At 47.2% G+C, this 27,973-nt stretch overlaps 2 protein-coding genes across 5 annotated transcripts; one reads left to right on the top strand and one right to left on the bottom strand.

The window, feature by feature from the left end:
* The first annotated feature begins 1,778 nt into the window (after positions 1 to 1,778).
* Positions 1,779 to 10,768, top strand: LOC136284868 (V-set domain-containing T-cell activation inhibitor 1-like). 2 transcript variants are annotated; one of them, XM_066175326.1, is made up of 6 exons: positions 1,779 to 1,882; positions 4,964 to 5,028; positions 5,982 to 6,329; positions 7,849 to 8,127; positions 8,797 to 8,962; positions 9,574 to 10,768. In XM_066175326.1, the coding sequence occupies exons 2-5, from the start codon at positions 4,965 to 4,967 to the stop codon at positions 8,916 to 8,918; spliced, it is 813 nt and encodes a 270-aa protein (XP_066031423.1). In that variant the 5' UTR covers positions 1,779 to 1,882; position 4,964; the 3' UTR covers positions 8,919 to 8,962; positions 9,574 to 10,768. The 2 variants fall into 2 exon arrangements, with proteins under 2 accessions (XP_066031423.1, XP_066031422.1); XM_066175325.1 differs by lacking the exon at positions 1,779 to 1,882 and having other exon boundaries at positions 4,773 to 5,028.
* A 347-nt stretch (positions 10,769 to 11,115) lies between these two features.
* CTC1 (CST telomere replication complex component 1) lies at positions 11,116 to 26,793 on the bottom strand. 3 transcript variants are annotated; one of them, XM_066175322.1, is made up of 24 exons: positions 26,753 to 26,793; positions 26,533 to 26,672; positions 24,830 to 25,076; positions 23,724 to 23,920; positions 21,957 to 22,101; positions 21,283 to 21,579; positions 20,989 to 21,117; positions 20,435 to 20,661; positions 18,768 to 18,939; positions 18,482 to 18,682; positions 18,120 to 18,246; positions 17,805 to 17,919; positions 16,988 to 17,450; positions 16,552 to 16,641; positions 16,132 to 16,275; positions 15,782 to 15,843; positions 14,833 to 14,942; positions 14,337 to 14,502; positions 14,017 to 14,103; positions 13,775 to 13,934; positions 13,232 to 13,296; positions 12,824 to 12,986; positions 12,555 to 12,681; positions 11,116 to 11,607 (listed from the first exon to the last, which is right to left on the bottom strand). In XM_066175322.1, the coding sequence occupies exons 1-24, from the start codon at positions 26,771 to 26,773 to the stop codon at positions 11,447 to 11,449; spliced, it is 3,816 nt and encodes a 1,271-aa protein (XP_066031419.1). In that variant the 5' UTR covers positions 26,774 to 26,793; the 3' UTR covers positions 11,116 to 11,446. The 3 variants fall into 3 exon arrangements, with proteins under 3 accessions (XP_066031419.1, XP_066031420.1, XP_066031421.1); XM_066175323.1 differs by having other exon boundaries at positions 11,116 to 11,356; XM_066175324.1 differs by having other exon boundaries at positions 11,515 to 12,293.
* Positions 26,794 to 27,973: the final 1,180 nt, after the last annotated feature.

The raw sequence follows: 27,973 nt of genomic DNA, 5'->3' as shown, positions 1-27,973 counted from the left end.
TGTACTGCACTCACTCAAGCTACTTAAATAACAGTACAGCTTGTTTTATACAATATTTAAGGCCATGTATGTGTCAGACACCTGTGTGCAGGTCATCAGCTGTAGTCAAGATGGAGATGGATGTCCTAGAAATCTGCATATGCTAGAATTTGCTATCCCAGGGTTGAATGCTGTGGTAGACTGGGGTAGCAATGCTTGAGGAAGGGTGTATTCCTGCTATTGTATTTTGGGGGTTCAATGGCTTGAGGAAAGCACCCCTCTTCTGCTGGTTCTCAGACAGCTGCTTGTGTTTCCATCACATCAGCTTGCTGTGGGGAGAAAGAAACTGTCCTCCAGAAGTTTCCTTGCAGGAGTAAGAGCTGGGAAGATATTTTCAAAGTGTTTTGTGCCTCTCATTTCAATTACCCCATTTTCTTTGGAGCTATTGGCCAAGTGCTGGTGAACTACAATTGGAAAAAGAAGTCATAAAAATACCTACCTCGCATTCTTATCTCCTGATTAGTTGAAAATAACCCCCACCAGATGGAAAAAAGGGCGAATTTTTCATCCTCTAGTGAACGTGGACTGAGCTTTCATCCAAACCTCAGTGCTTGAATAGAGGCAGCAACAAGCCATGTCTTTCCACCCCAGGTGTGGACTTTCCAGGCTCGATGGAGACAGAGGTTCCAGTGGTGTCTGAGACAGTCCTGCTGGAATTTATTTTGTGGAAAAGATTTCAGCTGTCACCAGTATCTGTCCCACCAGATGGTACAGCAATGGGGAGAAGGACAGGTCACATGTGAACAGAAGAGACCTCACACATTAGCTTTGTCACGTGGAGCATCAAGGAAGAACTAAATAGCAATATCAAGTGCACATTTTCACTGACAGAAGTGAGGTTGCCTGTAGAGACAATGTCAGTGTGTGAATATTTCCTGGGCACTGTATTCCTCATGTGTCTGGAATGCACGCAATAACCAGCTCTGTTATTCTCGAGAGGTAGCCCAGACAGCCTTTGTCAGGGAAATTAAATAACTGATGGTGTGAAAAAATGCACATCTATCCCTTGCTGCTCTGAAAACCTTCCTCCTGCTCTGCCAGTGCCTCTGCCTGCCCTGCCAGGCAGCAGCAGGTTACTGGGAGAAGCAAGCTTCCTTCAAGGACATCTGCTCTTCAGGCTAATCCTGAAATGCAGAAACAGACCAGAGAGAGGGGTGAATTTTCCAGGAAGTTTCTGAGAAGCAGTGAGAGATTTCTGATGATTTCAGAAAAAAAAACCAAAACCAACGAAGGAAAAAAACCAAAACATCCCCAACAAAAACACCACAACAAACCCCCCTGAAGTGCTGAAGAAAGTTGGGTTCTGCAATCATCAGCTGCATATTGGAATAGAAACCCCGTTGTTTTGGGTTACCACTGCCATTTCTTTTCCACAGTAAACTTTGATATAAGGAGGAAGGCGAGGGGCCTTCAGTATCTTAATCTTCCAGTTCTTTTGTCCGTCTAAGGCCATTCCTAAGGGAAAGCTTAGTCCAAGTGGAGCTCGAGATCTGGACGATTAGGACAGCTGCCTATCACAGCCAGGCTGCCAGTCTCTCCCTGTCCCCGGGTTGTGGCTAGCAGCATTCAGGCAGGGAATGAATGGATGAATTTTGTGGGAGAAGGGAATACCGGTGACCTCACCCCAGATAAGTAACAGCTGTGTTAATTACCCAATACAGCCTCGCCCTTGATGAGTCACAGATATATCCAATAAAGATAAGTGTGATAAAAAGGAGTGGGTTAACTGGCGAAGATCATCATGAAGGAGGAGGATCCTGGGGAGAGACAATTACTCCTGTGAGGTCATTTTGGGTCTGCAGTTAGAGCCTGTTGTTAGAACCTGCAGTCACAGTCTAGCCAGGTAAAAGCATGTATTCCAAGTCTGCAAACCAATACATGCAGTCATAGTTTAGCAGGAAATAACCAGCAGTCAGAGGCTGCCAGGGAAATCTACAGTAGGAGCTTGCTGCAGCCAGAGTTAATGAATAGTTGGAGTCAGGATGGCTGAGCTGTAAAGAGGAATAAACCAGGACCCTTTTCATGCTGTGATAAGCAAGAAGTCTGTGTCTCAGCTTATTTCTACCCTCTAACAAGAGCGCTGCTGCAACAGAATTTAATGGCAAATTTGATTCCAGTTTGATTCTAAGTTTGGCTGATGAGGAACAAGACAATGGAGAGCAGGGTAGGGTGGCACAGAGCAGCATCCCACAGGCTGCCAAATCGGTGCTGGGAACTGAGAGTGGTTTCAGGGCTCCAACTGGTGCAGCCCCAGCTACATCTGTTTGTTTCTATGCCTTTAAAACACTGGAGGTACCAGAGGTGCTGATGCACAGAAAATAGCTTTTTGTTTGGAGTGCTTGACCTGGACTGCTGCAAGACACAGCTACCACCAGCATGTGGCTAGGATGCCAGATTCCTCTCATTCACTCTGCACTCCAGATCTACTCATTACACACAGTGGGCACACAGCAAATGTTTGTAAGGATCTTGTGATTCCTGGATCTTGCAGTTTCTGTGGAGGAAACTCCAGTGGAACTAATTTCTCCTTGTCACTCACAAGAGATGTTGAAGTGGGCAGTGGCATCTACATACCCAAAATTGCCATTCCCCCTGTGACAAATGAGCAGCTTTTTCAATCAGCCCTGCTGCTGCTCTGGAGCAGGGGTGGGTGGCTGCTCTCTGGGTGCAAAGCTAGCAATGCTTTGCAGCCATGGGGAAAGGTGGCACCAGCACAGGACAAAAGTATTGCTGTGGCCTGTTTGTGCTGGTGTGTGTTTGTCTGTGAGTAAGCTGAGGATGGTTTTGGACAGAAGAGTGTGAGGGCAGAGGTGGTATTCAGGCCAGAGGGTACTTTCAAGGACTAGAGGTAAGTGTGGTGGCACTTGAAGCGTTCAGGGACTGCACAGGAGGACATCCTGGCTGCTTGTCTCCCTGCCATACCTCCCAGCATTTACTGTAACTCTCTAGCAGCGTCCCTTGACTCTGAGCAATTTCTCCCCTGCCTGTCCTTGGGAAGAAGGACTGTAAGATATGGGGATAAAGGTGAGTCACAACTGTTGTGTGGCTGCTGCTAGCTTTGTGCTCCCCAGGCTTGAGAGCTGAGGCTTATCGTGGCAACCTTGGCTGAGTTTATAGCAGCTATCTTGCTCTGGGATCAACTCCCAGAGTGGAAATTGGTAGATCTCCTCAGGGAGATGGATATTATTCAACCTACATGAGACACTTGGCATCTTCCCCAAAACAGGAAAGCACAGGCTGTCCCACGGTGAGCCTGGCTGGGACCTTGAGTGACTTGGGATTGAGCCCCATGGGACAGGGCAAGGCTTTGCTGGAAGCTGTCACACTGCAGGATCCACAGGAGCCATCAAAGTCCCCATCCCACAGACTCCCAGGGGAGGCAGTGGCGCGGTCCTCAGCTGCCTGGTGCCCATGGCTGGGTGATATCCATGGCTTTTCTGCCAGCAGGATCAGCAGTGATCCACCATGAGGGATTAGGTGGAAAACTGCTGTCCATCCCAGCCATGACTGAAAGCTGGTGACAATGAGGAAGAAGCCAAATGTGACATCTCCCAGCTCTGAGGGCATCCAGGCAGAGCTTGGTATGGATGTGAATGGGTATATGGATTTGTGTGAACCCTTATCTGGAGGTACCTTGTATTTTGGTGAAATACAGAGTTCTGATCCCTTCTGAGGATGTGCAAACAGGCTTCCTCAGACAGCTTCCCAATGGCTTTAAGGATGAGAATGCAAGGGAGACTGGGAGGGCAAACAAGTCTGCAACATCTCCCTTTTTCTCTATTCTCTCTTTCAGCCCACCTTCCTTTTCTTCCTTCCCTGCTGTTCCCTGTGGGAGAGGCTTGTTCCCATGGAACGATTCTCTAGAGTTCCATATCAGCCCTGTGATCGTGGCATCTGTGGAAATTGAGCAAGTCGCAGTTGCAGGCAGACATCAGTGGTGGGAGGAGTCCATGGTTGTAGGGACACTGAGGGACTCTCCTGTGGGAGGCTGCCCAGTGTGTGGGCAAAGTGTGCTGCAAACCACTAAGTGCTGCTGAAGCAGAGCAGCTGATTTTGTGTGGGCAGAAGAGCCACGAACTCTCACAGCCTGCAGCTCTCTGGGCTTCTCTGTGAGGAATCTCTCTGAGACTGCTGGGCATGAGCCCCAGGATGAACCTGTGGGTTTTGTGGGGAGCTGCTTCAGGGCTTTCTCTGGTTGGGAGCCGAGTTTGTTGCCAGAACCCCTCATTCCACAGGAAAGTGTGCCTGTGACCACATGACAGTTCCACTGGCTGTGGTGGGAGTCCATACCCAACCATGCTTCTGGGTCTGTCCAAGCTGGGCTGTGCTGGAGAGGCTGTGCTTGGCAAGGCTGGAGCTGTGCTGACCCACATGACATGCTGCCTTCTCCTCTGGCATTACTGCTCCACCTATGTGGCTTGGCAAGTGGTCCTCTCCTCCTCAGCCTCTCATTCAACAGCCCATTACTTATCTCTACATGGAACATCCCAAATCCAACCAGCTCAAAAAAATGGCCCTGTTTCCAGATCCCTTCTGCACATTCCCTGCCTTGTACCTGGTGTTTCCTGGGGTCAGGGGCTTTGCTCACTCCCTGGTCACTCACAAGTGCCAGCAGGGACTGCCTGACTTGCTTATGCCTCAGGGAATGTGGAGAGAAGAATCTTGCACTAGGGCCAGCTGCTTGCTCTCAAAGGCAAAGCCTGGGTCTCCTGCCACATGGTCCCCCACTGTTGATGACAAGTGCTGCTCACCTGAATGTTCATCATTGTTGTGGTCATGTGCTTCACCCATCTGCCTCATTCTGGGTCTGTGGCTCACCTGCCTCCACCTCCTTCCTGCAGATCGCTCTGCAGATGGATGGTACAGGCATGGGCTGTGAAGGAGGTGGCTCTGTACTGATGTTGTCCTTTCCTTTTCCCAATAGCATGACTACAGTCATTGTCATTCTGGCTGCAGTGATCGCCCTGATCATTGGTTTTGGTGTCTCAGGTATGTGACTGCTCAGATTTCTCGCAGTTACCGGTGGGTGATGAACTTCTGCCCTGCCGCTACCTCGGTGTGTCCATCCCGTGCACGGGCTGAGGTGTGATCATGTGTGGAAGTGCCACCTGCTGCCCTCTAACAAAGGCCAGGTGGGTGTGGTGCAGCCTGTGCTGCTGGAGGTGTAGTGGTGTGTCAGCTGAAATTTCCTGGGGCTTGGAGCCCCAAACCTACACATAGAGTCCTGCACCTGCTCTGCTCCTTCTCCCAGATGGGATGAGATGATGGGATGGTATTTATTGTGAAATTGGAGACCAGCTGCCAGGATGAGGCACCTTTCCAAGGTACCTCACAGACAACAAAAATGTGTTGCTTTGGTGTTGGCCAAAATGCAGCTTCCTTGGAATGTGCTGAATGAGGATGAGTAGGGAAGGACTGCATAGGAAAGAGGACCTGGCTCTGGGAATTCTCAGGCTCACAGCTTAGGATTTGAGATGCTGACCTTTCTTAAATGAAAGAAAAATATTTGGATTTCAGTGAAGGGGAAAGAGCTGCTATTTCTCTGCCAGCATTATGCCTTCCAATCACATTTATATTGCATAAAGGGAGGTCCTGACTAAGAAAAGACATAAAAATCAACCTTTTCTGGCAATGGCAAAGAGAAAAATTTCTGATACATGTAAATAAACAAGAAAATACCAGGTGAATTCTTCCCAAATAAGTAAGAAGAGCTACTCTTCGAAGCACTCTTTTGCTAAAGAAATACTCCTGTGCTTTATCTTGGCATACAATCCACTAGCGCTGACCTCTGCTAGCAGCACTGCTAGCTGTCACTAGTGGCCTTGCCATGTGCCAGTGCCTGTTCAGCCTCAGGCTTGGTCCATGACAGCCACAGGGCACTCTGGCTTTTCTCCAGGCTTGCTGCCTCACCTTTCTCCTGCTTCCTTGCTCTCTCCTTGCAGGAAGACACTCCATCAGTGTGACGGCACTGACGTCTCCAGGGAACATTGGCCAGCGCAGCGTCCTGGGCTGCACTTTCGAGCCTGACATCCAGATGGACAGCATCACAATCCAGTGGGCCAAGGAGGGGGTAGCTGGGCTGGTTCACGAGTTTAAGGGTGGGAAGGACCACCTGCAAGAGCAAGATCCCTCATTTCAGGGCCGCACGGCCGTGTTTGTGGACCAGGTGATCGCTGGGAATGCTTCCCTGGAGCTGAGGGACGTGCAGCTCTCTGATGCTGGCACCTACCAGTGCTCTGTCACCACAGCCAGAGGGAGTGGGGCAGCGGTGCTGCGGTACAGGACAGGAGGTGAGGGCTATCCTGCTGCAAAACGTGCTAGTGTGTCTTAGTTGAACCTACCTGTGCTCATGTTGGTGCTACATCCCTGAGTAGGGTATTTTTCTGGCTTTTACAGGGATATTTACGGCCTTACCCCATCTTTTGACATCCTTGTTCCAGAAAAGGTTTATAATATTGATAACGTGGTAGCTTTTTCTCTCTAGAATTAGCATGTATCTCCAGCCAGAAGTGCAGCATAGTAAAAATTGCAGTGTATTTAATATATTTTTCTCAGTTTTTCTAAAGCATTCAGTTTTTAAAAATTACTGCCGAAGTAACAAACTTCTGATATCCATAGTTATCTGAAACATTACATATTTACAAGAGTCGGTCCTCCAGATCTGGAAACCACCAGGTCTTCAGCCTCTTCCAGTGAGATGAATCTAGCTGTAATAACAAGTCACCTCCCAAGTGGTCACCTCGTGTTGAGACTGATTGATGAGCCCCTTGAGGGTCTCCTCCAGTCTGCAGTCTTTGCACCTTCCCTCTCATCTCTGTGGCCAGAATTGCTGCCATACAGCTCAAATTGGGTGAGGAAAAGCCCTCTCCAAGTGAAAGGGTTTTGGCTCAAGCCTGAGGGTTGCAAATGTTCCACAGGGAGTTTGTCCCCTATCCCTCCTTGAAACCTTATGGATCTGCCTGCTTTTGTGCTGCTTGAGTAATCCACACAGAAAAGGTTTTAGAAAAAACATGTGAAATGTTGTAATTGGTTTTATTTCCAATATAGCTGTAATACCTGTTTTGTGTGGAAAGACAGACATGTTCCTTTTTGCTGATTTTCTTTAGCTCATCCTTTCACTAGTTCACCTCCAGGTCCTACCACCCAAAGCCAGCAAATACTGAAGGCAGCTGTCCTGTGCTTTGACTGTGTAAGCCCTTCTTATTCCAGGTCTGCAGGGGATTGCTCAGGAGAGAAAATGGCCTCAAGTTGCACCAGGGGAAGTTTAGATGTAATATTAAGAAAAATTTGCTCATGGAATGGGTTAACAAGCCCTGGAACAGGCTGCCCAGGGAAGTTGTGATAGTTGTCTACTATCCCTAGAGATTTAAAATACGTGCATTTATGGTTATGGTATAGTGGTGGACTTAATGCTGGGTTAACAGCTGGGCTTGATCTTAAAGGTCTCTTCCAACCTTAACAATTCTGCAACTCTGTGAAGCCACAGGTGTTGGTGAGGCCCCCTTCTCAGTAAGTGGAGAGGGTGAATCATCTTTCCCCCATTGTTAAGAATAACTAAAAGACACTAAAGCTATGTCACAATCTTAGCAGATCCTGTCAAGCTGGACTGCTTTGATCCCCTGTAGTCATCCTCCCATGGCCCAACCTGTACCGAGCTCTGTCTAAGCCCGTTTTTGGCTACAGACAGTGCTGTGCTGCTAAGCAGCAAGCAGCCTATAAACACCTGGGACTGGTAGCTGCAGTTGGGTATTTCGTGCCCAGTTCCTATCCCTTGCCTTGTATTGACTCTCCCTGTTTTCCCTCCCAAAGCCTTCAGCATCCCCGTGGTGCAGGTGGAGAGCAGCAGCCGTGGGGACACGCTGCAGTGCGAAGCCCCGCGCTGGTTCCCCCGCCCTGCCGTGCGCTGGACGGCCTGCAGTGACACTGGGGAGCACCTGCCCCACGCTGCCAACACCAGCTATGAGCTGAACCCCGAAAAGATCACTGTGAAGGTGGTTTCCCTCCTGCACAACATCACTGCTAATGCCACCTACACCTGCGTGATTGAAAACAGCATTGCCAAGGCTGTGGTCAACATTGGAGTGACAGGTAGGGTTCAACAGCACCCAGAGACCACAGGCATGGGGGAGAGTTTCAACATTGTTCCTGATGCACCAGGGGGGGTCCTGCAGCAGCTGTGTCTGTCAAGGAAGGCACTGAAAGCATGGCTAATCCAACCACTACTCTCTGTCCCTGAGATGAATGAGAGGGTCCGTGTTTGCTTCTGCTATCTCATATGTTTCTCATGGTATTGACTGTCACCTTGGCATGGGGACAGAACTGCCAAGGGACCAGAAAGAGGGACACACTTCAAAGAAGTGTATTGCTTGGAATGTTAACCAGAACCAAACCAACCAACTAAAGCTCACATCTTTTGACACTTTCTTTAGCCAGTTCACCTTGGATCCCATTTATGTACCAAACCAACAGGCGCCTTTAGCAGTTATTGATGACAATAGCCCAATCCCTTTATTTAAAAGGCCATTTTACTCAAAGAAAATCAAACTTTCCAAAGGTCCTGAGTATCTTCTGTTCTACATGAGAAGGGCCATAGTGCTTTCTACAGCCAGGACTTCAGAGCAATTGGTCTCCAGTACAAGAGGCAGGGTCTGTCTTCATCCATATTCAGAAAAGTGGGAAGGAATAAATGCACACACTTTGTTTGTCTTCCCTGCTGTGTTTCTGTTCTGGTATCCTCTCATTATTCTTCTGCTTCAGATTTCAGCATTACAAAGGTGACTAACTTGCAGCTCGTGAGCCTGAATGCAGAGTCAGTGTCATCCTCCTTTCCAGCCTGTCACTGGATGCTTCTGCTTTCTTTGTACCTGCTGTCAATATAAAGCAAACCTCTATAAAGCAATTGGAAATGCTGCTGGACCTGCAGGTAAGCTTGGAAAGAGAAACTCATATACATACAATATACGGAGACCCTCTTAGGGAGTTTGGCTGCAGCAGCAGACCTATCTCAAGCCTGCCAGAATGGGACAATGTCTTTCCCTTCTGTTCATCCTTTCCCCATCCCCACCTTTAGGTGGGACACATGGCTTGCCCCTCTCACAGGCTCCCTGATGGCTTCTCCCATCACTTTCTGCAACCACAGAGATCCTCCTCTTGCACCATCAACTGCCAGCTTTTACTTTTCCCCTTGTTCTCTTTCCTGTGCACCCTCTGGACCTGGGCTGCAGTTTATGGATGCAAGGCAGCACAGGCTTTTTTATTCTCTCTCCCTGCTCACAAGACCTGCTACAGTACAAGCCTTTCTTGCTCCCACTTTACTCACAAATACTACAGACACCTTGAACATGGCTAGAGGGAGCTAGCCCTCTAGCAATCCCCTGCAGACCTGGAATAAGGAGGGCTGTACACAGCCAAAGCACAGGACAGCTGTCTTCAGTATTTGCTGGCTTTGGCTTTGGGTGGTAGGACCTGGAGGTGAATTGGTGAAAGGGCAAGCTAAAGAAAATCAGCTAAAAGGAACATCTCTGTCTTTTGCAGAGAATGGGTATTACAGCTACGTTGATGCCAGGACTCACTTCAGGCTTTCCTCCCTCTGGAGACGAGGACTTTCAGCAGTTCCTGCTGGTTCCAGAGCACGCAGTAACACAAACGTGAAATTAGCTGATTTTCCTTGTGTTACTATTTCTTACCCAAACCAAGAACAGGACACTTTGTTTGGCTTCACAAAGAGAACAAGGAATGCGATAAGGAGAATTGCATAAAGGAAAAGTTCTGATTGCAGGACAAGATATGTTCCCCTGTCTGACCTAACACAGTGACCAGAACTCTGCTCATGAGCAGAAGTTCAGACACAAACAGGAAAAGGGTTTCCTGCAATACAGCTGAGAACAGCTCCTTCAGAATACTAAAAGCAAGCAAATCTTAACTCCCCCCAAACAGATTTGATTCACCCATCTCTGGGCTTGTGATTTTCTGACTGTACTAATAAAACTGTAAATAAGAGAGCCAGTTAATCTCCATCTTCTCCAAATGCTACAATCAAACTCCCCTTCTGAAAAAGATGTGAATGACCGGATAGCGATGGGTTAGAAAACTGCCAGCGGGCTTGGAATATCCTGGCAAAGACAAACCACATCTAAAGTCCTGCATGAGGAGTGATGATGGCATTTGTAATGTGAAATAAAAGAGGAACAGATAAGTAGACACCAGACAGAAAACTAACATACAGTATGAGGAGGAAAAGAAGACTAATAAGATACTACTGGAAGGTTCAAATTCAGAAGCAACATTATTAAACCAAGATAGAGCCAAATTTTCCTTTTTTGTTTTTTTAAGTTAAGTGTTATCTGGCACTCCCTATCTATTTCTGTTACTGTGTTACTCATATTACAGGACTACTTTCACTTCCACTTTTTAACCAGATTTGATCTTTGTCTTATCACTTATGGTCAATATTTTCCTGAGGCTGAGATAGTTTATTTTGGGTTTGTTTGTTTTGTTTTGCTTTCTTTCTGGAGGGTGGTGAGTAACCTTTAGTAAAATCTTTTCTGTTTCGCAGAAAGCACCCACAGAAAATAAGGCTGTCACAGCAACATTTGCAGACTTCTGTTTTAAGCTATTTTGGCAACCTTTTAGGATGGAGTCTCAGAACTTTACTGAATGGTGGCATCTATCAGGTCTTGTGCCACTCACACCTTGGTCTCAGAAGTGGACAGCAGGCCTTGAGAGGGAAGATAGTTCACTCATGCTCAACAAACCCACTGCCTGTATCACAGCTCAGTGCCTGCCTCTTCTTACCAGCCCCACCTAATGTTCAGGCTGCTGTTCATAAAATGCAATATATGCCCAAATAATCCTGTCATTTAGTACACTGTGATTTAGTCTCCAAACAGCAGCTTACTCACTTCCCTTCTCTTCTTGAAGAGAAGATCTTCTTGAAGGAGATGCTTTGAAAGTGTAATTTTAATAATTTAAATTAGGTTAAGAAGACTATACCCCTGTGGGAATGGTCGTTTTGTTAATGGTCACCTATAGCAAGTAAACCCAAATACTAAAATAGATACTAAAACAGATACAGTGTTCTTTAAGTAATATTTTCATAGCTTTATTTAGTAGATACTACCACACAAGATGCACACACTGTGTGCCCCAGGCCCAAGGCAAGAGCTGTCACATAAGGAAGCACTGAACATCTCTCTTCCAAAATGCAGCCCGGTATCACTGGTTGACAATGGCCCAGAGTGAGCATTCAGGAATTCCACAAGTCACAGCAGCTGCTTGACTGCACGCTTCACCTTGTGCTCACAGGCTCGTGCTCCCACTGGAAAGGAGATTAAAAAAGCTCCTGATCCCAGTAGGTATTTCCATAAATCCTCTCCCACTGGGAGAGATATTAAGCAGTGGCTCCCACTCAGCAGGAGCTGGATGTCCTGCTCATCCTCTGGCTGTCCAGGTAGCGTAAGGCATCTCGTCCCACTTCCTCCACCTTCAGGCACAGCAGGCTCGGACGAGGCCCCACTTGTGACACGAACTCCACTTCCCCAGACCGAAAATTCCGCAGCTGTGGGGGAGCTGCAGGGGAAGGATACAACGGGCAACGACTCTGTACAGGGCTCTGGCTCTGCTCTAGCACGCAGCTGCAGTAGCTGCTGGGGGAGGGAAGCTCTTGCAGCAGCTGCTTGGCATCTGCTAAACCTCAAAGGACAGCATGATGAACGAATCCAGGATATAGGCAGGTGAATGCACTTTGTCAGTATCCCTCCAACTTTGGAGGAAGCAGACATTCTACACTGTGAAATGCTGTGAACTCTGTGCTTACAGAGGTGATGATGCACTGAGCTTTGTATCCTCTATCAGTATCAGCAGCCTGCCTTTATGGACAGTGTACATGACAGCCAGAAACAGTCTCTGCTGCAGAGCATCCTCTGGTGAGCTTGGCAAATCAACCCCTGCACCACTTGCACTCAAACTTAAGCTCTGGGTATGTGTGCAAACACCATGAAGAATTGGTGTGAAGAATGTCCCCTTAACACAGCAACTGCACAGTTGTGGCAGCATGAGCTCAGACTTCAGCACTCATGAATTCAAAACACTTCAGTGAGGATTTCCAGGTGAGGATTTCCAGGCCTACTATTGACCCCACATGCTGTCCTATCTAAACCTCATGTGATTTGAGAGGTCTGCACAATAACTCTGGCTGATCAGATTCCTGTTCCAGACAAGGACTGACAATCTTCCTCAAAAAAACTTTTATGTTCCTGTGTGAAGTAGAAGAATTAATGTATTTTGTTTTAGTGACTTCCATAACATTTTTTCTCTATTTTCATAGCCATGGATCTACCAAGACACTTAGAACTGTAGAACTTAATTCTACACTACAGGAATCAAAATTCCAGGAAAATCCTTCAAAGATCTCGCTTTGTGGGCAGTGAAGGCATGTCTCCTTCCCCAGCCTGGTGAGATGCCTCCTCCCTTCCTTCCCACACGTAGTAGTAGGAAAGCCAGCAGTACTTGCTTACCAGGCTGCAGGATCTTGGAGGGCTTCCTGTCTAGGCTGAAATCCAAAAGGATAGGGCGACATATGAGAGGACTCCTACACAGACTCTTTAGGTAACAGGCAACAAGATCCTCGGATTCCTCTAAACACTGAGGAAGGAAAGAGTGTGTTGCCAGGGAGTGTTCAGAGGGAGGCAGAGAGGCTCTGGAACGCCCAGAGCAAAGGGAAATCCTGTCCAGCCACGACTTGATCCCCTGCAGGCTGCAACTGCTACTGGAATAACCCACTCACCCCTGTTCCAGGAGCTTCCCCATGCTGAATGCACACACTGCCCCTGCTCTGCACACAGTTCTGCACAGCTTCCCACTCAAGAAGGCTCAGGCCCAGCACTGCTGCCACGTGTTCATTCCTGCACAGCACCACAGCTTCACCTGTTCCATCCTCCACCAGCACCCTGTGCAAAGAGCAGGCAGACTGGGATCAGAAGGAGAGCAGGATAACACCAGCTCCCTCACAAGGGCCACACCCCAGACAACAGATCTCAGTGGAGAGTTTGTTCACATCTCAGAAGATGTGATAACTCCATATTTACTGTTCTGTCCACATCCCATCCTTGATAAGGTTTTCCCTCTCCTGCTTGTGGTGTAATTTGTTCCCTCCTCCCCACCTCTTCCCACACCCAATCCCTACAGCACTTACCGTGCACTGGCTTGCCTCACTCCTGTCTGTGATGGACATGGAGGATTGTGACGGGTGCACCTCCCCTGAAGGAAGAACAAAGTTACAGCTGTGTATGGGTGGTGTAAGTGGTGAGAAAGGGAAGGGCCACTGCTTATTTTAACCCTTTTCTAATAAAGTATGCAAAGGTGTAAAGAATTTCACTGCATTTCCAACGAGTGTCCTAGGAAAAGTTTATGTGGGGAAAAAAAAATCACCTGCTGCAAGATGCTGCTCCCCAATAGCAGTGAACATGGGAAGAGCAGAGCATTAACAGAGTAGGATTGTCCTCTCCAGTGTCCTCACTTCACCCCCAGCCCTAGCTGCCAGCCTGCCTGGCATCAGATACATCTAATCAGTTATCACTTTGATCCCTTTCTAATATGCAAGCCCTTCTCAGACACTGGAAAGAGGGTTTGCAGTTGAGATAGGAACTGTGATTTCTTCTACACGGTAGCAAAGGATGTGTGAGAGTAAAAAGTCTGCAAGATTTCTCACAAATTATCTTTGTAGAAGCTTGAATACCTCTCTGAAGATGCAGCTGCAAAGTGAGCAAATCCATTGTAGGCACACAGTCAGTACACAGGACAAGTGGCACAAAATCCGGGCCTGGGCTGGGTTTTGCAGCTGAGGTCTCAAGTTGCATAGAAACACTAGTGAGGGGGATGAGGTTTCTGCTGCAGGACTAGAAGAAATAGGAATTTGAGAAGCTGGGAACATGGAAGCCTTTCCTGGGACACTGTAACAGGAGAACAGACCGAACTTACCTAGAAGGAGAAGGTAGGTGAGAAGCTGGCAGAGACAAGATGCTTACACAGCTGGAGGCAATGTATGTGCAATAAACATTATGGAATCTGCAGTATGAAAGAGCAGACGTCAGAAAAAGCTTACAGAAAACAAACACTCAGATTTTCTTGGGATGCCTGGGCTGATCTTCATTTGTAACATGGTAGGAAAATAACTTATGGTAAGGGATTGGGAGACATGAAGGTTTGGACAAGGGATGAGGGAAGTCCACATGGGAGATCAGATTAAGAGATGGTTTCAAAGATAGTAAGAGAGATCAGGGCTCTAAAGACAGGAGCACCTTGAGATCTTGCGTTCCAAGTTCTGGAAGTGGATCTTGGCTCCAGGCAGCAAACCCCGGAGATGCTGCAGGCAGGTGGCAGTAATGTAAACGTCCACAACAACGGGGGAGCCTGAAGCAGCTGAGACGCTGAGCTTTACGCTGTGATCCCTGGACAGCAGAGTCCCTGAGGAGGCACAGAACACACAGACCAGGAGCTCACTCACACAGGCAGCATGGCCTGTCAGTGAGCTGGGCCTGCTAGAGGGGTTTTTCCTCCCCGTCACAATGAGGCTATCACTGCTCCACATCCAAGGTTTTCTGGGTACTGCATTCCCATCTCCACACAAACAGTGTGCAGTTTCCAAGCCCTCTGACATGCAACAGGATGCAACATCCTGGCACACTTCCACTATTCCCAGACACAGCAGCACACTTAGCCAAGTGCATTGGCTCTCTGAAACAGAAAGAAGCAAGAACCAATCTGTTGCTTCTCAACAGGCTGCCACAATCTTACCTTTCTTCTTTGGAAGGCCAGTGATCTCAAGTGGCTTCTCATTCTTCGGAGAGGCACACAAGGTCCTCTCCACGATCTCACCACAGAAAGAGACAAGGGAACCTGTAAAACTGAGAGCAGACCAGGATTTTTGTCCTGCCTGAAGAGAAAGGGAGTGTAAGAAGGCATGACTTCAAGATTGCCATGAAGAAGAGCACTGCTGGTTATGCCCAGTATCTAGGGAACCTGCCCTTGAGCATCTGAGCTACTGGACTGAGGGCAGCTTGCTGCAGCCTACGCCTCCCAGGGACAAGAGGCCCCTTTACCTTGCTTTCTGCTGCTTCAGGTTCAGCAGTGCAGACAAAGGGTGAGGCATTACAGCCTTCCTATCTGCTAAATTCCTAACTGTTTTTCTGAATTAGAGGAAAGAGCCAAGCAAAGAAAATACAGTTTTTCATAATGCACTGGTGAAAAATCCAGTGTACATGCATATCACTCCAGATAAAACATGCTTTGAACAGAAAAGCTTCTAACCTTAGTATTTGTTTGAGCAAGGTATGCTAAAAAATGTAAAACAAAGCAAAACAAAACAAGCCAAACAAAACCCAAACCCAACAACAACAAAAACCAAAGAAACAAAAAATCAGCCAAATATACATTCAGTCTGATTTTCCCTGTTGTGCTTGTTTCCATTTCTGACAGGAATTCGGCAGACACCTTTGGGACTCAGTTCACACCAGCAGTAGCTGAACCATTTTCTAGACACCATTTTGCAGTTTTGTCACCTACAATCCCTTTAGCTTCAATAACCAGAATGGGAGAATTCTGAACTACTTGCACACAGGTTTTCCAAACCATATTCTTAGGGTGGATATTTCATTGCAGTTTAATATAGCACTTCCCAATAAAAATCACCATTGAGCCATTCCCAAAGACACAGTTGCTTGTAATTTGGGGCAGACCAACATACCTGCTGCTAAGCACTTCTGGAATGGAGGCAGTTCTCTGTTTCACGCCTGTCAGCACTGACAGCTAGAAGTGAGGGAGACACAGCCTCAGATGGGTTGCAGTTTGCAGACATCCCCACAACCAGAGCAGAAAAGAGAAGCTCTGCATGCTCAGAGCTAGGTTGAGCAACCCATGCTTCCTCTCCAGATGAATTCTGAAGCAGGAAAATGTGAAGCCCACCGGCAACCTCTGATGGAACTTAGAGCAGAGCAGTCTCACCAACAAGACACTCTGCAGTGATAATTTTCTAGCTAGCTCTGGAGAGATGTCCAAGTAGCCTGTGAAAGCCCTGTGCAATAAGGCACCACATACCTGGTGCTCAGGCAGACAGGAGGTCCAGGTCTCATGCTGTAAGTGCCAGCTATCTTGGACACGCAGGCACAGCGGGCAGGATGGCCTGCTCAGGAATGTTGCTGGCACAGGTGGAAAATAGAGCTTGTCAAACACTTCCAAGTCCTGAGAAATGAGTGATAAGACAAGACAGAAGACTATTAGAAGGAGATTGTAAAGGGAAAAAAGTAAAAAACAACTGTTTACAGAAGAACAAAAAAATTCCACTGAATTCAGAGCTCTGAGAATTTTAATCAAACACAGAACAAAAGCAGTTTCTTGGAAAGACAGAAGGAAATTCCAGACCTTGAAAACAGCTTAGTCACCCTCTGACTCCTCAACTCCCACACGCAGTTCAGCAAAAGTCTCCTAGGGAGAACAGCACGACAACTTCTCTCTTACCGAGCAGCGGGGCACAACGAGGCGATACAGTCCATCCACGTGCAGGAAGGGAAACCATCGCAGAGACCTTCCCATGAAGAGCAGGAGTGCCTGGTGGGGGAAAGCACGAGAGAGAGAGAGAGAGAGGTGGAAGGTGATGAGAACTGTTGGGTATGGAATTAAAAATACAGTAAAATGAGAGAAAGCCCAGACCAGAGGATGTCTTGCCTGAGAAGTAAGGTTAGCACCCCCATGAGTATGAGAAGGCAGATGCATTTACAGGAAGGTGGCAGACAGGAGATGGAACTCGCTTGGGGTGCAAGAAGGAATTTGCTGGCACAAACACCCAGCTGTATCCAAAACAAAAATCGCTTTCCCATTGATACTAAATTACCACACAGCCAGCTCTGGGAGCCAGCTCCCAGACTTAGCAAACCACACCCCAAAGCTGCCTCACTTCTTGCTGCGTCACGCCCTCTTTTCCATTACTGCCAGTCTCCTTCAGCTCTGACAGATTCCCAGCTTCTCTGGGGTGGCTCCAGAGCCGTGGTCTGCCCAGCCAGAGCACTGTGGCTTGGAAACTGCGCTGCTGCTCCTGAGCCTCCTTGGCTTCTTCTGCAGGCAGCTGGTAATTGCGTGGCATGAGACTCTCTTTCTGGGTAACCAAGAACAGGCAAGACACACAGCTCGTCGTTCTGCTGCTGCTCTGGCCCTCCTGACAGTGCTCATCTCTGCCAGATTCTGCCTTGGGATCCTCTGATCTCAGTGTTTTTGCCTCTGGGGTTTCCAGCTCAGATGTTGTGCTGCCATCTTTGCTCTTCCTCAAAGAGGAACTGTTTTCACTCCTAAGGCTTTTCTGGATTCGTCCTTCAGCAGCATGGAGAACCTGAACATCCTCAAAGTAGAACTGCACATAGACACTGAAATGACAAATGGTAACAGTGAAACTCCCTGTTCCTGACCTGAGGCTGTCCAAAACAAACGATTATCTGCGAAAAACACATCTGGTGAGTGCCCCACCGGTACTCAGCAGGAGCAGTGGGAAAAAGTGAAGTGGAGGGCAGCTCCCAGGCTGCCTGTGCTCTGAACAAAAGGGAGATGGTGGCTTTGTTGCTGAGAAAGATCTCATTTTATGCAAGTAGCAAAGAACAGTTGCTTTGGCACTGAAATGCTATGTTGGTAAGAAGGCTTACCATAGTCCAAAATATTCATGGAATACTCATACATCACTGGAAAGTGATGATTTTACCTGCACACTGAATAAAGGGACTCACCTAGTTTTTTTCTTTCTCACATGCTCCAGATTTTTCAGGTGTTCCCAGGAGGGAAAATCAGTCTTAAGGAATCTCTCCACTATAAGCTGGTAGTTTTCCACCTGCAAGAGTGATCCTGCAGACACATCAGAGAAAAGAGCTGAGCTAAATAAAAGGGGAACACAAAACCACTAAGGTCAATATCCTTATTTTAAAGTCACGAGGTCAGGCAGTAACAGCTCAGCATCTCCACACAATGTCTCTTCTTCCTCGTTTTGGAGTTGGAAGGCAGAAGAGCAAAAGCTCAGCACTCAAATACTGTTTAGTGGGACATACCTATGAGAGCAGTCTGGGCAAAGGGACTACCATCCTTATGGGAGATCACACAGGGAAGCTTGCTGCTCTTGTCCTGCAGCTGGAGGGAACTGCTCCTGGAGGAGACCCTCAGCACACCCAGGAGTATCTACAACAGAAAGGAAGCTGCAAAAAACATTGAACAATTCCTATCTTTGAAAGCCATAAATTCGAAGTGTGTGTAGCAACAGCTCAAATTCAATCTGTTCTCAACATGCCATGGTGAGAAAAGCAGTGTCGTTCCCTAACAGGAAGGAGAGGCATGCACTGGACAGGGTGCTGGAAGGCATGGTGAGAACCAGGAGGTCTCAAGGCACAGACAGGGAAGAGAACAAGGCACTTACCAGCTGGGGCTGGAAACTTTCTGCTGAGAGTGTGCAGTAGGACCAGGCCAGTCTGCGATTCAGCTCCTGGGTGCCCATATGCTGTGCCTCCAAGGGGGAAAGCAACTGTGATGGGCTGAAACCTTCCCAGCTCTTCTGCTCTGCCACATGGCAAACTGCAGACAGAGATGGGGCCTGGCACGGAGGGTTCAGAGTCAAACACTTTGAACAAAAGAGAGAAAGAACGAATCAGCTGCGTTTCTTCCCATCAGACAACCAGGAAACAGCTCCAAGAACATTTACTCACTTTCTGCAGGGGACACTGGTGTGTTTTTGACAGAATTTCATTATAAATATCTCTTGCTTCTTCTCTGTCTGGCACCATAGCTTGCAGAAGGGGAACAAGGAACTTTTCAGCAGCTCCAGGGTTTCGGTGCGTAGAGCTAAGCAGTCGAGAGCGCCCAAAGAAACAAGAAAACCTGGAAAGAAGTTATGACCATTGAAAGCACAAGCAGTCCTTGCATTTCAGTGAGTCTTGCATCTAAGTCAGGGACTCTTTCTGCTTGTTTTGAGTGAATATGCTGTATAGGACAAGAACTAAAGAGATCAAAAAAACCATGAAGTGATTAAAAAATGGAGCATTTAAGGCCAATGTAAATTATGTTGGGCAGAGAAGGAACAGGAAAATCCACAGAAATTAACAGACTGGCAAAATCTCAAAACTCAAATAGCCAGAAAAACAAATGACATGAAGATAATCTCCCTCTAAGCCACACAAATGGATCTCCATGCCTTTTAGTCGGCCTGATATGATTGCTCATGTTAGGTACACCTGGCTTGCTTTCACAGAATTCAAAAAAATCACAAGTCAGAAACAACCACAGACTATTCCTTATCCCAATATTTCCCTCATGTAGAATTAATTTCATAAGTTTAGCTTACTGCTTTTGAATGGCTGGAAGTGATCACATTGCCAGCCAAAATATGACAGAAAGTGAACTCAAATGAAAAAAGATAGCACTCACTGGAACAATTTTTAAGCAGTACCAGGACTGAGCAATCACACTTAAAGAGAGTGGAAAAGATAATAAAACCTGAAACTTATAGCTAGCATAATTCCCAAGGCAAAACTGAAGCTGTTTTATTGGTAGCATGTCAAAATTTCACAGAGCCAGTGAAGCACAGGAACACTGAGCATTCTATAAACTGCTACTTGACAGAGTGAAATGTATATACTTTAAAGTCCAAGTCAGCAGTGACAGTGATCAACCGAAACTACTTCAGAACAAACACAAATACTTTCACTAACAGAAGCCAGAAGTAAACCCAGAATCTGGCACTGTCCTGTGAACAGAGTGCAGCGTCAGGGAGAGCAGGAAGCCATCTGGAAGACTTCTCAGTCTTCTGAGGTAAGCATGGTTGGGAAAAACTGCCAAGTCAGAGACTCTCAAACAATTGATCACACTCCTGGCAATACTCAGAATATCTCAAAGTGATATGCTGAGCAGCTGCTGCTGCTTCTGGGCACCGTCAGGACACAAGAGCCTTCATATCAGTTGTGTTCTAGTTGTAGCACCAGTTTCCAGCTTCAGCCTCAGTGCCCACCTTGATCTGCCAAGCAAATCACATTGGCAGGCAGACACCCCTATGGTGCTTCTGTATTTCAGGACAAAGCATTCCAGGCAGGATTATGTGAGTACAATGCTCTGAAGCACTGCAGCTTCCCAACACCTTTACCTCACCTGCACTTGAAAAACGCACCGGCTTTTCTCATAAGAGCAACTGCAAGGTAATGAGCAACTGGACACGATGTGAAGTCTGGATAAATGGCTTACTTAGACCAAAAAAACCAGAAGCAATTCCTGCTTGTAGTATCCAAGCACTGTAATTTTGTGATCCTTTGGTCTAGAAGACAGCTAGGTAACCTACAAAGCACATTTAGGCCTAGCCTGACTTCAGAAGATTTGTCCTTACCTCTCCTCAAACGTCTCCAGGAGGCTCACCAGCCAGAGGTAGAGTGGCATTCCAAGATTGAAGCGGAAGAGCAGCTGGAAGAAGAGATTTCTCGAAGAGGCCACTGGCTGGTAGGGGGTGCTGAGCCTTGAAAAACTCTTCAGCACAACCGTGCTGCTCAGACAAGCACCAAGTACAGTGAAAGGGAAGGACACCAGAGGCTTCTGCAGGAGGTGGACATCGATGAGCTTGGATACACAGACACAGAGTGTAAGAGAAGAGATAGCCAGACTGCCACCACTCCCCGAAACTGTCACTCCACCTTCAATCCTTTCTCACTCTACTGGATTGTGTATAATCAGGCCTGAGGCACCGAGCACAGCTTAGGGTGGAATCAGATAATAATCATATCAACTCTCATGACAGACTCTAGGCAGTAAGATGTCTCTAAGTTTTGTTCCAGATACTTGCTGAAATAATTCCCATTTTCCCATAGCCTTCTGTTGAGCCACACCCTCACAAGCCATCCCCTTTCCACTGAATACTTCATGACCTTGCAAACCTCGGGAGCTTACCTCCACACAGGCTCCTGGCCGCAGTCCCCGTGCAGAGTTCAGCAGTGGCTGGTAAGCAAGGCACAAGCAGACTTGGTTATCCAGTAAAAAGAGACCAGCTTGGACATTGAGTATTTTGGTGACAAATCCCTAAACAGAGAGCAAACAGAAAGTAAGAGAACTGTACAGAGCCCCAAAATGTAAGAGACTCACAGGTCTGAGCAGTAAGAAAATAAAATGATGAAAATAATGCTCCTTGCAGGCCAGGAGCTGAAACCCCATGAGTGGGTGAAGGCTAAGCCTACGGATCCTTACCACATAGGAGATGATCTTGGACTCTTTTGGTCTTGACCTCTCTTCACCCTCCAGCTGCAAGGAGCAACTGAGCTGCTCAGCAGTCTCAAAGGAAGAAGTCTGAGTGGATTCTCCTTGCCCAGCACTGTTCAGTGGCTGCGCCCTCACCTGCTCTGCACAATAGGGCAGAAGGCAGGAAGAAACACTGGTGACAAACATCGTTTGTCCAGATTTCTTCAGGCTGGACATACCCAGGCCTGTGATTGTGTACTTGTGGCCCAGCTGGAAGACATGATGCCACAGCATCTGACTGGGTTTCTAGAGCAGAGAAACCAAAAGCAACATTAGCATCAACTCCGGGGAAAAAAAAAATTATTCTTGACCCAAATAATCCCACCCAATAAACCCTTTTCCACCTGGAGCACTGCCTCACACTCTTAGCAAAAGGGCTGTATCTGCAAGACATTCAGGGACACTGCAACTGCATGAGGGAGAAGGACTGTATTTCTGCAGGGCACAGAACTAGACTTCTTACATACCAGGACTATTGTACACTGGGTGCAATTAAAAAGATATCACCAGTAAAAGGAAGAATAAATCAAACTGGGAAATCAATGGCAAGCCTCAAAGAATTAATCAACTAGCACATACACAGATCCAGACAGTGAATTTGTGAGTAAATTCCAAGGACTTACTTGCACCAGCACAGGGACCCAAACAGTGGAGGCAAAGCACTTCAAAAACAGAAAGAAGAATGTCTTGTGGTGAATACAAAGAAGAGGCCCAAGTCTGGTCAACTCCCCTGCTACAGTAAGCTTTGATCTTTTCTTGCATGGAATCCTAGAGGGCAATTGAAGAGGCAACTGAAATCAGAGATGAAAGAAAGCTCAAAAGTATCCCAAAAGCAAAATAAACAAATATGCAGCATGTACTTTCTGGGAATAACAGATCCAACAAAGTTATATGGTCAATCTCTCAGAGGGGTTTTCAAAACAATATTTGGCTACAAAATTTGTACTTTAACTCTTCTATACTAAGTCCCTTTGAAATTTTAGTATTTGAAGACAGAAGAAACAGAAGAACAAATTTGCACACTGCATGACAACAGCCAAGTTATAAAAAACTTTACCACAAACAAGAAATTAACTGTTGGTCTAAAGGAGAAGAAAAAAGTCACAAGCAATTCTTTTGCAGAAAACAGAACTCAGATTTGTACGTCAATGGAACACAACACTGTAGAAGCTCTAAGCCTATAAACAAGAGGCCTGAAAGCAACAATGCAGTCTTTCTAACAAACTTGACACAGAGTGAAAGAGCAGCAAAACTGAAAGCAGATGAGAGGCGAGAGAGATGATATTTCTTGATTATTATTCCAATCTTGTTTGTTGTTTCAAAATATTTTAAAAAAAAGTAATTTAAAAAAAAATTACGTTTGTAATTTTCATTTCAGCTCCTTCTGGGCTTGAATATAACCATCCCACTTACTCTGAATAAAACCATTCTTGATTCCAAAACATCTAAACAATTATCTAACTTCATGACTTTTTAAAAAACCCAACTAGTAGTAGACACACAGTAGTACCAGCACCTCACTGTAACACTTCTGTAGTAACATGGAAAATTGGTCAGATATCAAAGTCAATAACAAAGGAAGTTTATGTTAAAAGCCTGAGAACATATACTGAAATATGGGAATAGTTTTCTTGTTGAGAAAGATCCCTTGAGCTAAATCAAACACTTAACCTAAAAATTATTTTCTCAGAAGCGGATAAAGCCAATAAAAACAAAAGGTAACTAAAAAGAAACTAAAGCAGCACGATTAGTGCCATTTTATTGCAATTAAATTACACCAAGAATTCTCTACTCAAGAATATAAAACATGATCTAGCACAACTTGAAATTATCAACTTAGTAAGACTTGCAATTCCTTTGGCTCATTTTCACATACTGTAAACTAAAGCACAGTTACTTCTGCCAGTTGACATTTCACTGGCACTTTTATCTCAGTAATCTGATAAGAACCTGAGCAGTGGCAAATATTAACATCATAAAATAATGATGTATTATGTAAAAAATACAGGATTACTTTCATTTATACTTTTGGTTCGCTGGAGGTTAAAAAAAAAAAAGTTGTGCTAATCAAGAGAGTGAATTTTAGCCTCAAAGACAGTTGAATCAACACTGTTCTGATATTCTTTCTTTAATTTGAAATTACATCTAGAAATACTTAAAATTTGCCTTATTTTTTTCAAATAAAGAATAAAAACTTCTAATAAACTCATGGGAAACAGATGATCAAAGAAAAGTGGCTTTGTTGGGTAACTTTTACTTCCACCACTCACTGCTATGCTTTCACATGTGGCAGAAATAGAATTTGTCTCTTTCTAAGCCAAAGCTCTTCATGTTACCTGCCAAGCCAGAGCAACAGTGCTGTGATGGAGTTGGGCATAGTAGGTGTTTACCTGGAGGTAAGCAGAGGCTCAACTGACACTGGGGAGGTGACTGGAATGCTGTGAAGTACTTCCTTGGGGGCATTTACTGGCACTGGATCCAGCAGGATTTCCAAGTACCCTGCTGCACTCTGGTCTCTCTGTGGTATATATGACCAGCTTGGGAAGACTAACAGTGACTCCAGCCACTCCAGTTTGAAGTGCAAGAGCTAAACCAAAAGATAACGAGATTGAAGCTTGAGATGAGTTTCAGTTTATTTTCTCAGTGCTACTTACAGTATTCATTCCCAATACACCCTTGCATGTGCATCACAAACTCTTGTCCTACTGCAGGGCTCCATCACTAAGTGAGAACAGTGTTTTCTGCCCACTCTTTTACCTTGCTCAGAGAACTTCTGTCCTTCCAGATGCAAATCTGGAATAGCCTTGCTGAGCTCTACAGCTAGCACTTCCTGGTTATAGTCACATTCTCACAGACAGTTGATAATTAATTCACTGCAAGGCTTAGTTATTTTCAGACTATTTCTCTAAAATTCTTGCCCGTTTTCTTTTGCCCCTGTGTTTTCAGTTACAAGTCCTTACCAATACAACATTTTCCTAGACTTTGTTTCCTCGGAAAGCACAACTTGAGTGCTCTGTTGTCACCACTCAAGGAGTTATTTGTTATCCGACTCCACTTGCAATTTCCTTCAGGAGGCTTTTAGGTCAACTGTCATGCAAGCTATTATTTCCTGAAAGTATGTCATCAATGCATCACTGAACACACAGTAAGCAACTAATAACTTTCTCCAGAGAGTTTTTTCTGCTCCACTAGCTGGAATTCAGCAAAGAGTGGGAAGGTCTCCCAGGTCACCTTGTACTGTGGTGAATTTAACAGAACTGTACTAGCTGTCTCTTTTTTTCACGCCAGTACATTCAATATTTCTTCTCCTAGCAATGGCACATTTCACATGTTCTATCCTCTGCCCAGGATGTGAGCTTGCTGTTTTCCAGCCTGTTACAGAGACGTGTTATTTCCTTCACTAGACTCTGGCAGAACACGTGCAGCCCCTTTGGTGGTTTGTGACACTGCCCCAGAAGTGGGAATAAACACAGAACCCCTCAGACCGAGGACGTACCTCACATGGAATTATCCCAGTATTGTCCTTCACGTACAGGCAGCCATCTACCAGCTCTTCTTTGTTTTCTTGCCTTCCATCTGCTAAATAGCCAACCAGGATCAGGTAAGTCCTTGGCAAAGTGCTCTGCGTGGGTAAAGCACCCTGTCCTTGATGAGACCATTCCTTAAATTCATTAGTGCTCCAGCGCAGGTGGCTGCAGCACGGTATGTGCTGCTGATGCTGTAGGTCAGAGATGGAGATGAAACTAGAAAAAAGAAAGAAAGAAAAAAAAAAAAAGCAGGAATATAGCAGGATGTACAAAGAACTCAATTTGCAAAGTACCCTAATATCAACACCGAAAGAGCCAACACAAACTGTTCTCCAGCCTGTGATTTTGGTGCTGTTTTCCAGTGAGCTTCACTGGCATTTTTAGCTCTATTCACAATACCCACTTGCTCAGTAGCGAGACATAATCAAATTCAAAGGGTGTGAATTTGAAGCGTTTCACTTGATTAGTCAGGGATCAAAAGTTCAAAGCAAGAAACTAGTTCAGATGGGTGATGGGTCTGAATCAGCAATAAACAGGAAAAAGATACAGAAAAGATAATCAGAATACATAAATTTATGGAGATACTTATGCTCTGCATTTTGCTGGAAAATGAAGAGAGGATTAGTTGAAAATGCCATTAGCTGAAACTGCTCATTCTTCAGAGACAGAGCACCACCAGGAGTAATACGGGTACCTGTGATCCCCAAAAGCACAGTGCTACTCGTGTTTTTGGGAGTTTTTTCTAATGTGCTGAGTGCTTTTTGGGAGAAACCAGAACTGCAGCAGGACACTGGCTTATGGTTATCACATACAGAAGCAAACAGGTTCTCTCCTCGTGCTCCAGAGCTTGGCGGTTAGCTGTGGATGCAGCACACTGCTTACAAACACACCACTAGGCTCACAGGAGATAAATACCGAGTACCTTCAGCTCTTCTTTATAGATTCTCCTGAATATAAAGTGAAGTCTGTTTTAAATGTCATGAAATACACAGGAAAAAAAAGGCTTAAATGAGATAGGTTTAGCTCGTGTGAAAGATGAGCCCCCTATATTTATTAACTGTTAGTTAAAGGTCACAAATCCCTAATCAATTCCAGTTGACCTTTTCTCCCAAAACAGGCCGTGCCAGCTATTTTAATTCTTCCACAAGCTGGAGCAAGAAACAGACCCGGACAAGTCAAAACTTTCCAATATGGATAACTCTCAACAAGTTGCATGTTTTTCACGATGGTGAGCACCCAAAAACCTTGTAACAACTAAAATATGGACCACTTTATGCTAGATTCCCCTTTTTTAAGAGCGCACACTCGAACGCTGAGCTCAGCTGACCAACAGGTTCGTGCTCAGGAAGATGCTCCTGTGCGGGAAAGCAGGATCCAGCCGGGAAGCTGCCGTGCAAACGCAGTACAGTGCGGCAGCTGGCCTCGGCGACATGCCCCGCTGTGGCTTCACGCTCTGCCCACCGCAGGCAGGCGGATACGGCGCTCGATCACACCGCAAGGGCGGCCAAGGGCGCGCCGAGGCCAAAGAAAGGCGTGCGGACACCCCTGCTCGACACGATCCCACCCACAGCCGGCATCCGGGGCGGGCGCGGCGCAGGACCGAGCCGTGCCGAGCTCCCGGGAGGGCCGCGCCGGTGCAGCGGAGCCCTCCTGTCCCCCGCCCCGCTGTCACCTGTAGCCGAGCGGCAGCGCCCCGCCGCCCGCGCCCCGCAGGCACCGCAGCACCGCCTCCAGCGCTGCCTCCTCCTGCCCGTCCGGCCCCGGGAGCGCCCGGCGAACGAAGTCCCGAGCCGCCCGCAGCCAGCGCTGCTCCTGCGGGGCGAAAGGAGAGAAGCGGGGCCTCAGCGCCGGGCGGCGGGGAGGGCGCAGGGCCGCCCGGGCCCCTCACTCACCGCCGCGCTGGGCGCCGCCATGACAGCCCGCGCGGGCCGCGCCGTTGTCGCGGCCACGCCCCCTGCCGCCGCTCCGTCCAATCGCCGCCGCTCCCCGGGCGCTCCCGCCCCCCCCGCGCGGCGCGGCCGGGAACGGGCCCCGGGAGCGTGTGCGGCGGCCCCGGCCCGTGCCCGGCGCCCACCGACGGCGCCCCACCGCTCCCTTCCGCGAGTGGGCAAGGGGAGGGAATTAAACGAAAGGTTCACGGGTTGAGACAGGGACCGGGGGCGATCACAAGTCGATTGCCGTCACCGGCAAAGCAGACTGAACGCGGGGATAATAACTGAATTTACTATGAACAGAATCAGAGCAAGATAATGAGAAGTAAAATAAACCTTAAAAACACCTTTTCCCCTTCCGGCCCTCCCGCCCCGCAGCGGCGCAGGGAGAGAGGGGCTGGAGAGTACGGTCAGTGCATCCCACGTTGTTTCTGCCACTGCTCATGGACAGAGAGGGATCCTTCCCCTGCTCCAGCAGGTCCCTCCCACGGACTTCTCCAATGCGAACCTTACCACGGGCAACAGTTCCTCAGAGCTGCGCCAACATGACCCACTCTTCCACGGGGTGCAGTCCTTCAGGAACAAGCTGCTGCGGCGTGATCCCCCCCACAGGGTCACGAGCCCTACCAGGGAACCTGCTCCAGTGCGGGCTCCTCTCCACGGGTCTGCAGGTCCCTGGCAGGAGCCTGCTCCAGCACAGGCTTGCCATTGAGTCAAAGCCTTCTTTCGGGCATCCGCCTGTTCCAGCATGGGGCTCCTCCATGGGTTACAAGTGGATCTCTGCATCCCCATGGACCTCCGTGGGCTGCAGGGGGGGATACCCTGCCTCACCATGGTCTTCATCATGACTGCCGGGGAATCTCGGCTCTGGTGCCTGGAGCACCTTCTCCCCCTCCATCTCTACTGACCTTGTTGTCTGCAAAGTTGTTCCTCTCACATATATTCTCATTCTGCTCTTGTCTTGCCGCAATTACGTCTGTGCGATAATTTTTTTTCCTTCTTAAATATATTATCACAGAGGCATTGCCACCATTTCTCATGGGCTCGGCCCTGACCAGCGGTGCACCCATCCTGGAGCCACCTGGCAGTGGCTCTGCCAGGCATGTGAGGAGTTTCTGGCAGTTTCTCACAGAAGCCACCACCCTTGTAGTCCCCCCGCCACCAAAAGCTGGTTGTGCAAAC

Source organism: Chamaea fasciata, unplaced genomic scaffold, assembly GCF_029207755.1.
Source record: "Chamaea fasciata isolate MVZ Bird 193981 ecotype frontalis unplaced genomic scaffold, bChaFas1.0.hap1 SCAF_2, whole genome shotgun sequence".
Taxonomy (NCBI): Eukaryota; Metazoa; Chordata; class Aves; order Passeriformes; family Sylviidae; genus Chamaea; species Chamaea fasciata.
Note: the sequence above shows the minus strand (reverse complement) of the source record. Positions and strands in the feature narration are given on the sequence as shown.

Coding starts and splice junctions, on each gene's coding strand:
- CTC1 (XM_066175322.1), bottom strand. CDS start 26,773: ATGGCGGCGCCCAGCGCGGCG. Junction 25,077..26,532: donor GCGCTGCCGCTCGGCTACAG/GTGACAGCGGGG, acceptor TCTTTTTTCTAG/TTTCATCTCCATCTCTGACC. Junction 18,683..18,767: donor ACCAGTGTCCCCTGCAGAAA/GTGAGTAAATGT, acceptor TTTTGTTCAAAG/TGTTTGACTCTGAACCCTCC.
- LOC136284868 (XM_066175325.1), top strand. CDS start 4,773: ATGACAAGTGCTGCTCACCTGAATGTTCATCATTGTTGTGGTCATGTG. Junction 6,330..7,848: donor GCTGCGGTACAGGACAGGAG/GTGAGGGCTATC, acceptor TCCCTCCCAAAG/CCTTCAGCATCCCCGTGGTG. Junction 8,128..8,796: donor GGTCAACATTGGAGTGACAG/GTAGGGTTCAAC, acceptor CTTCTGCTTCAG/ATTTCAGCATTACAAAGGTG.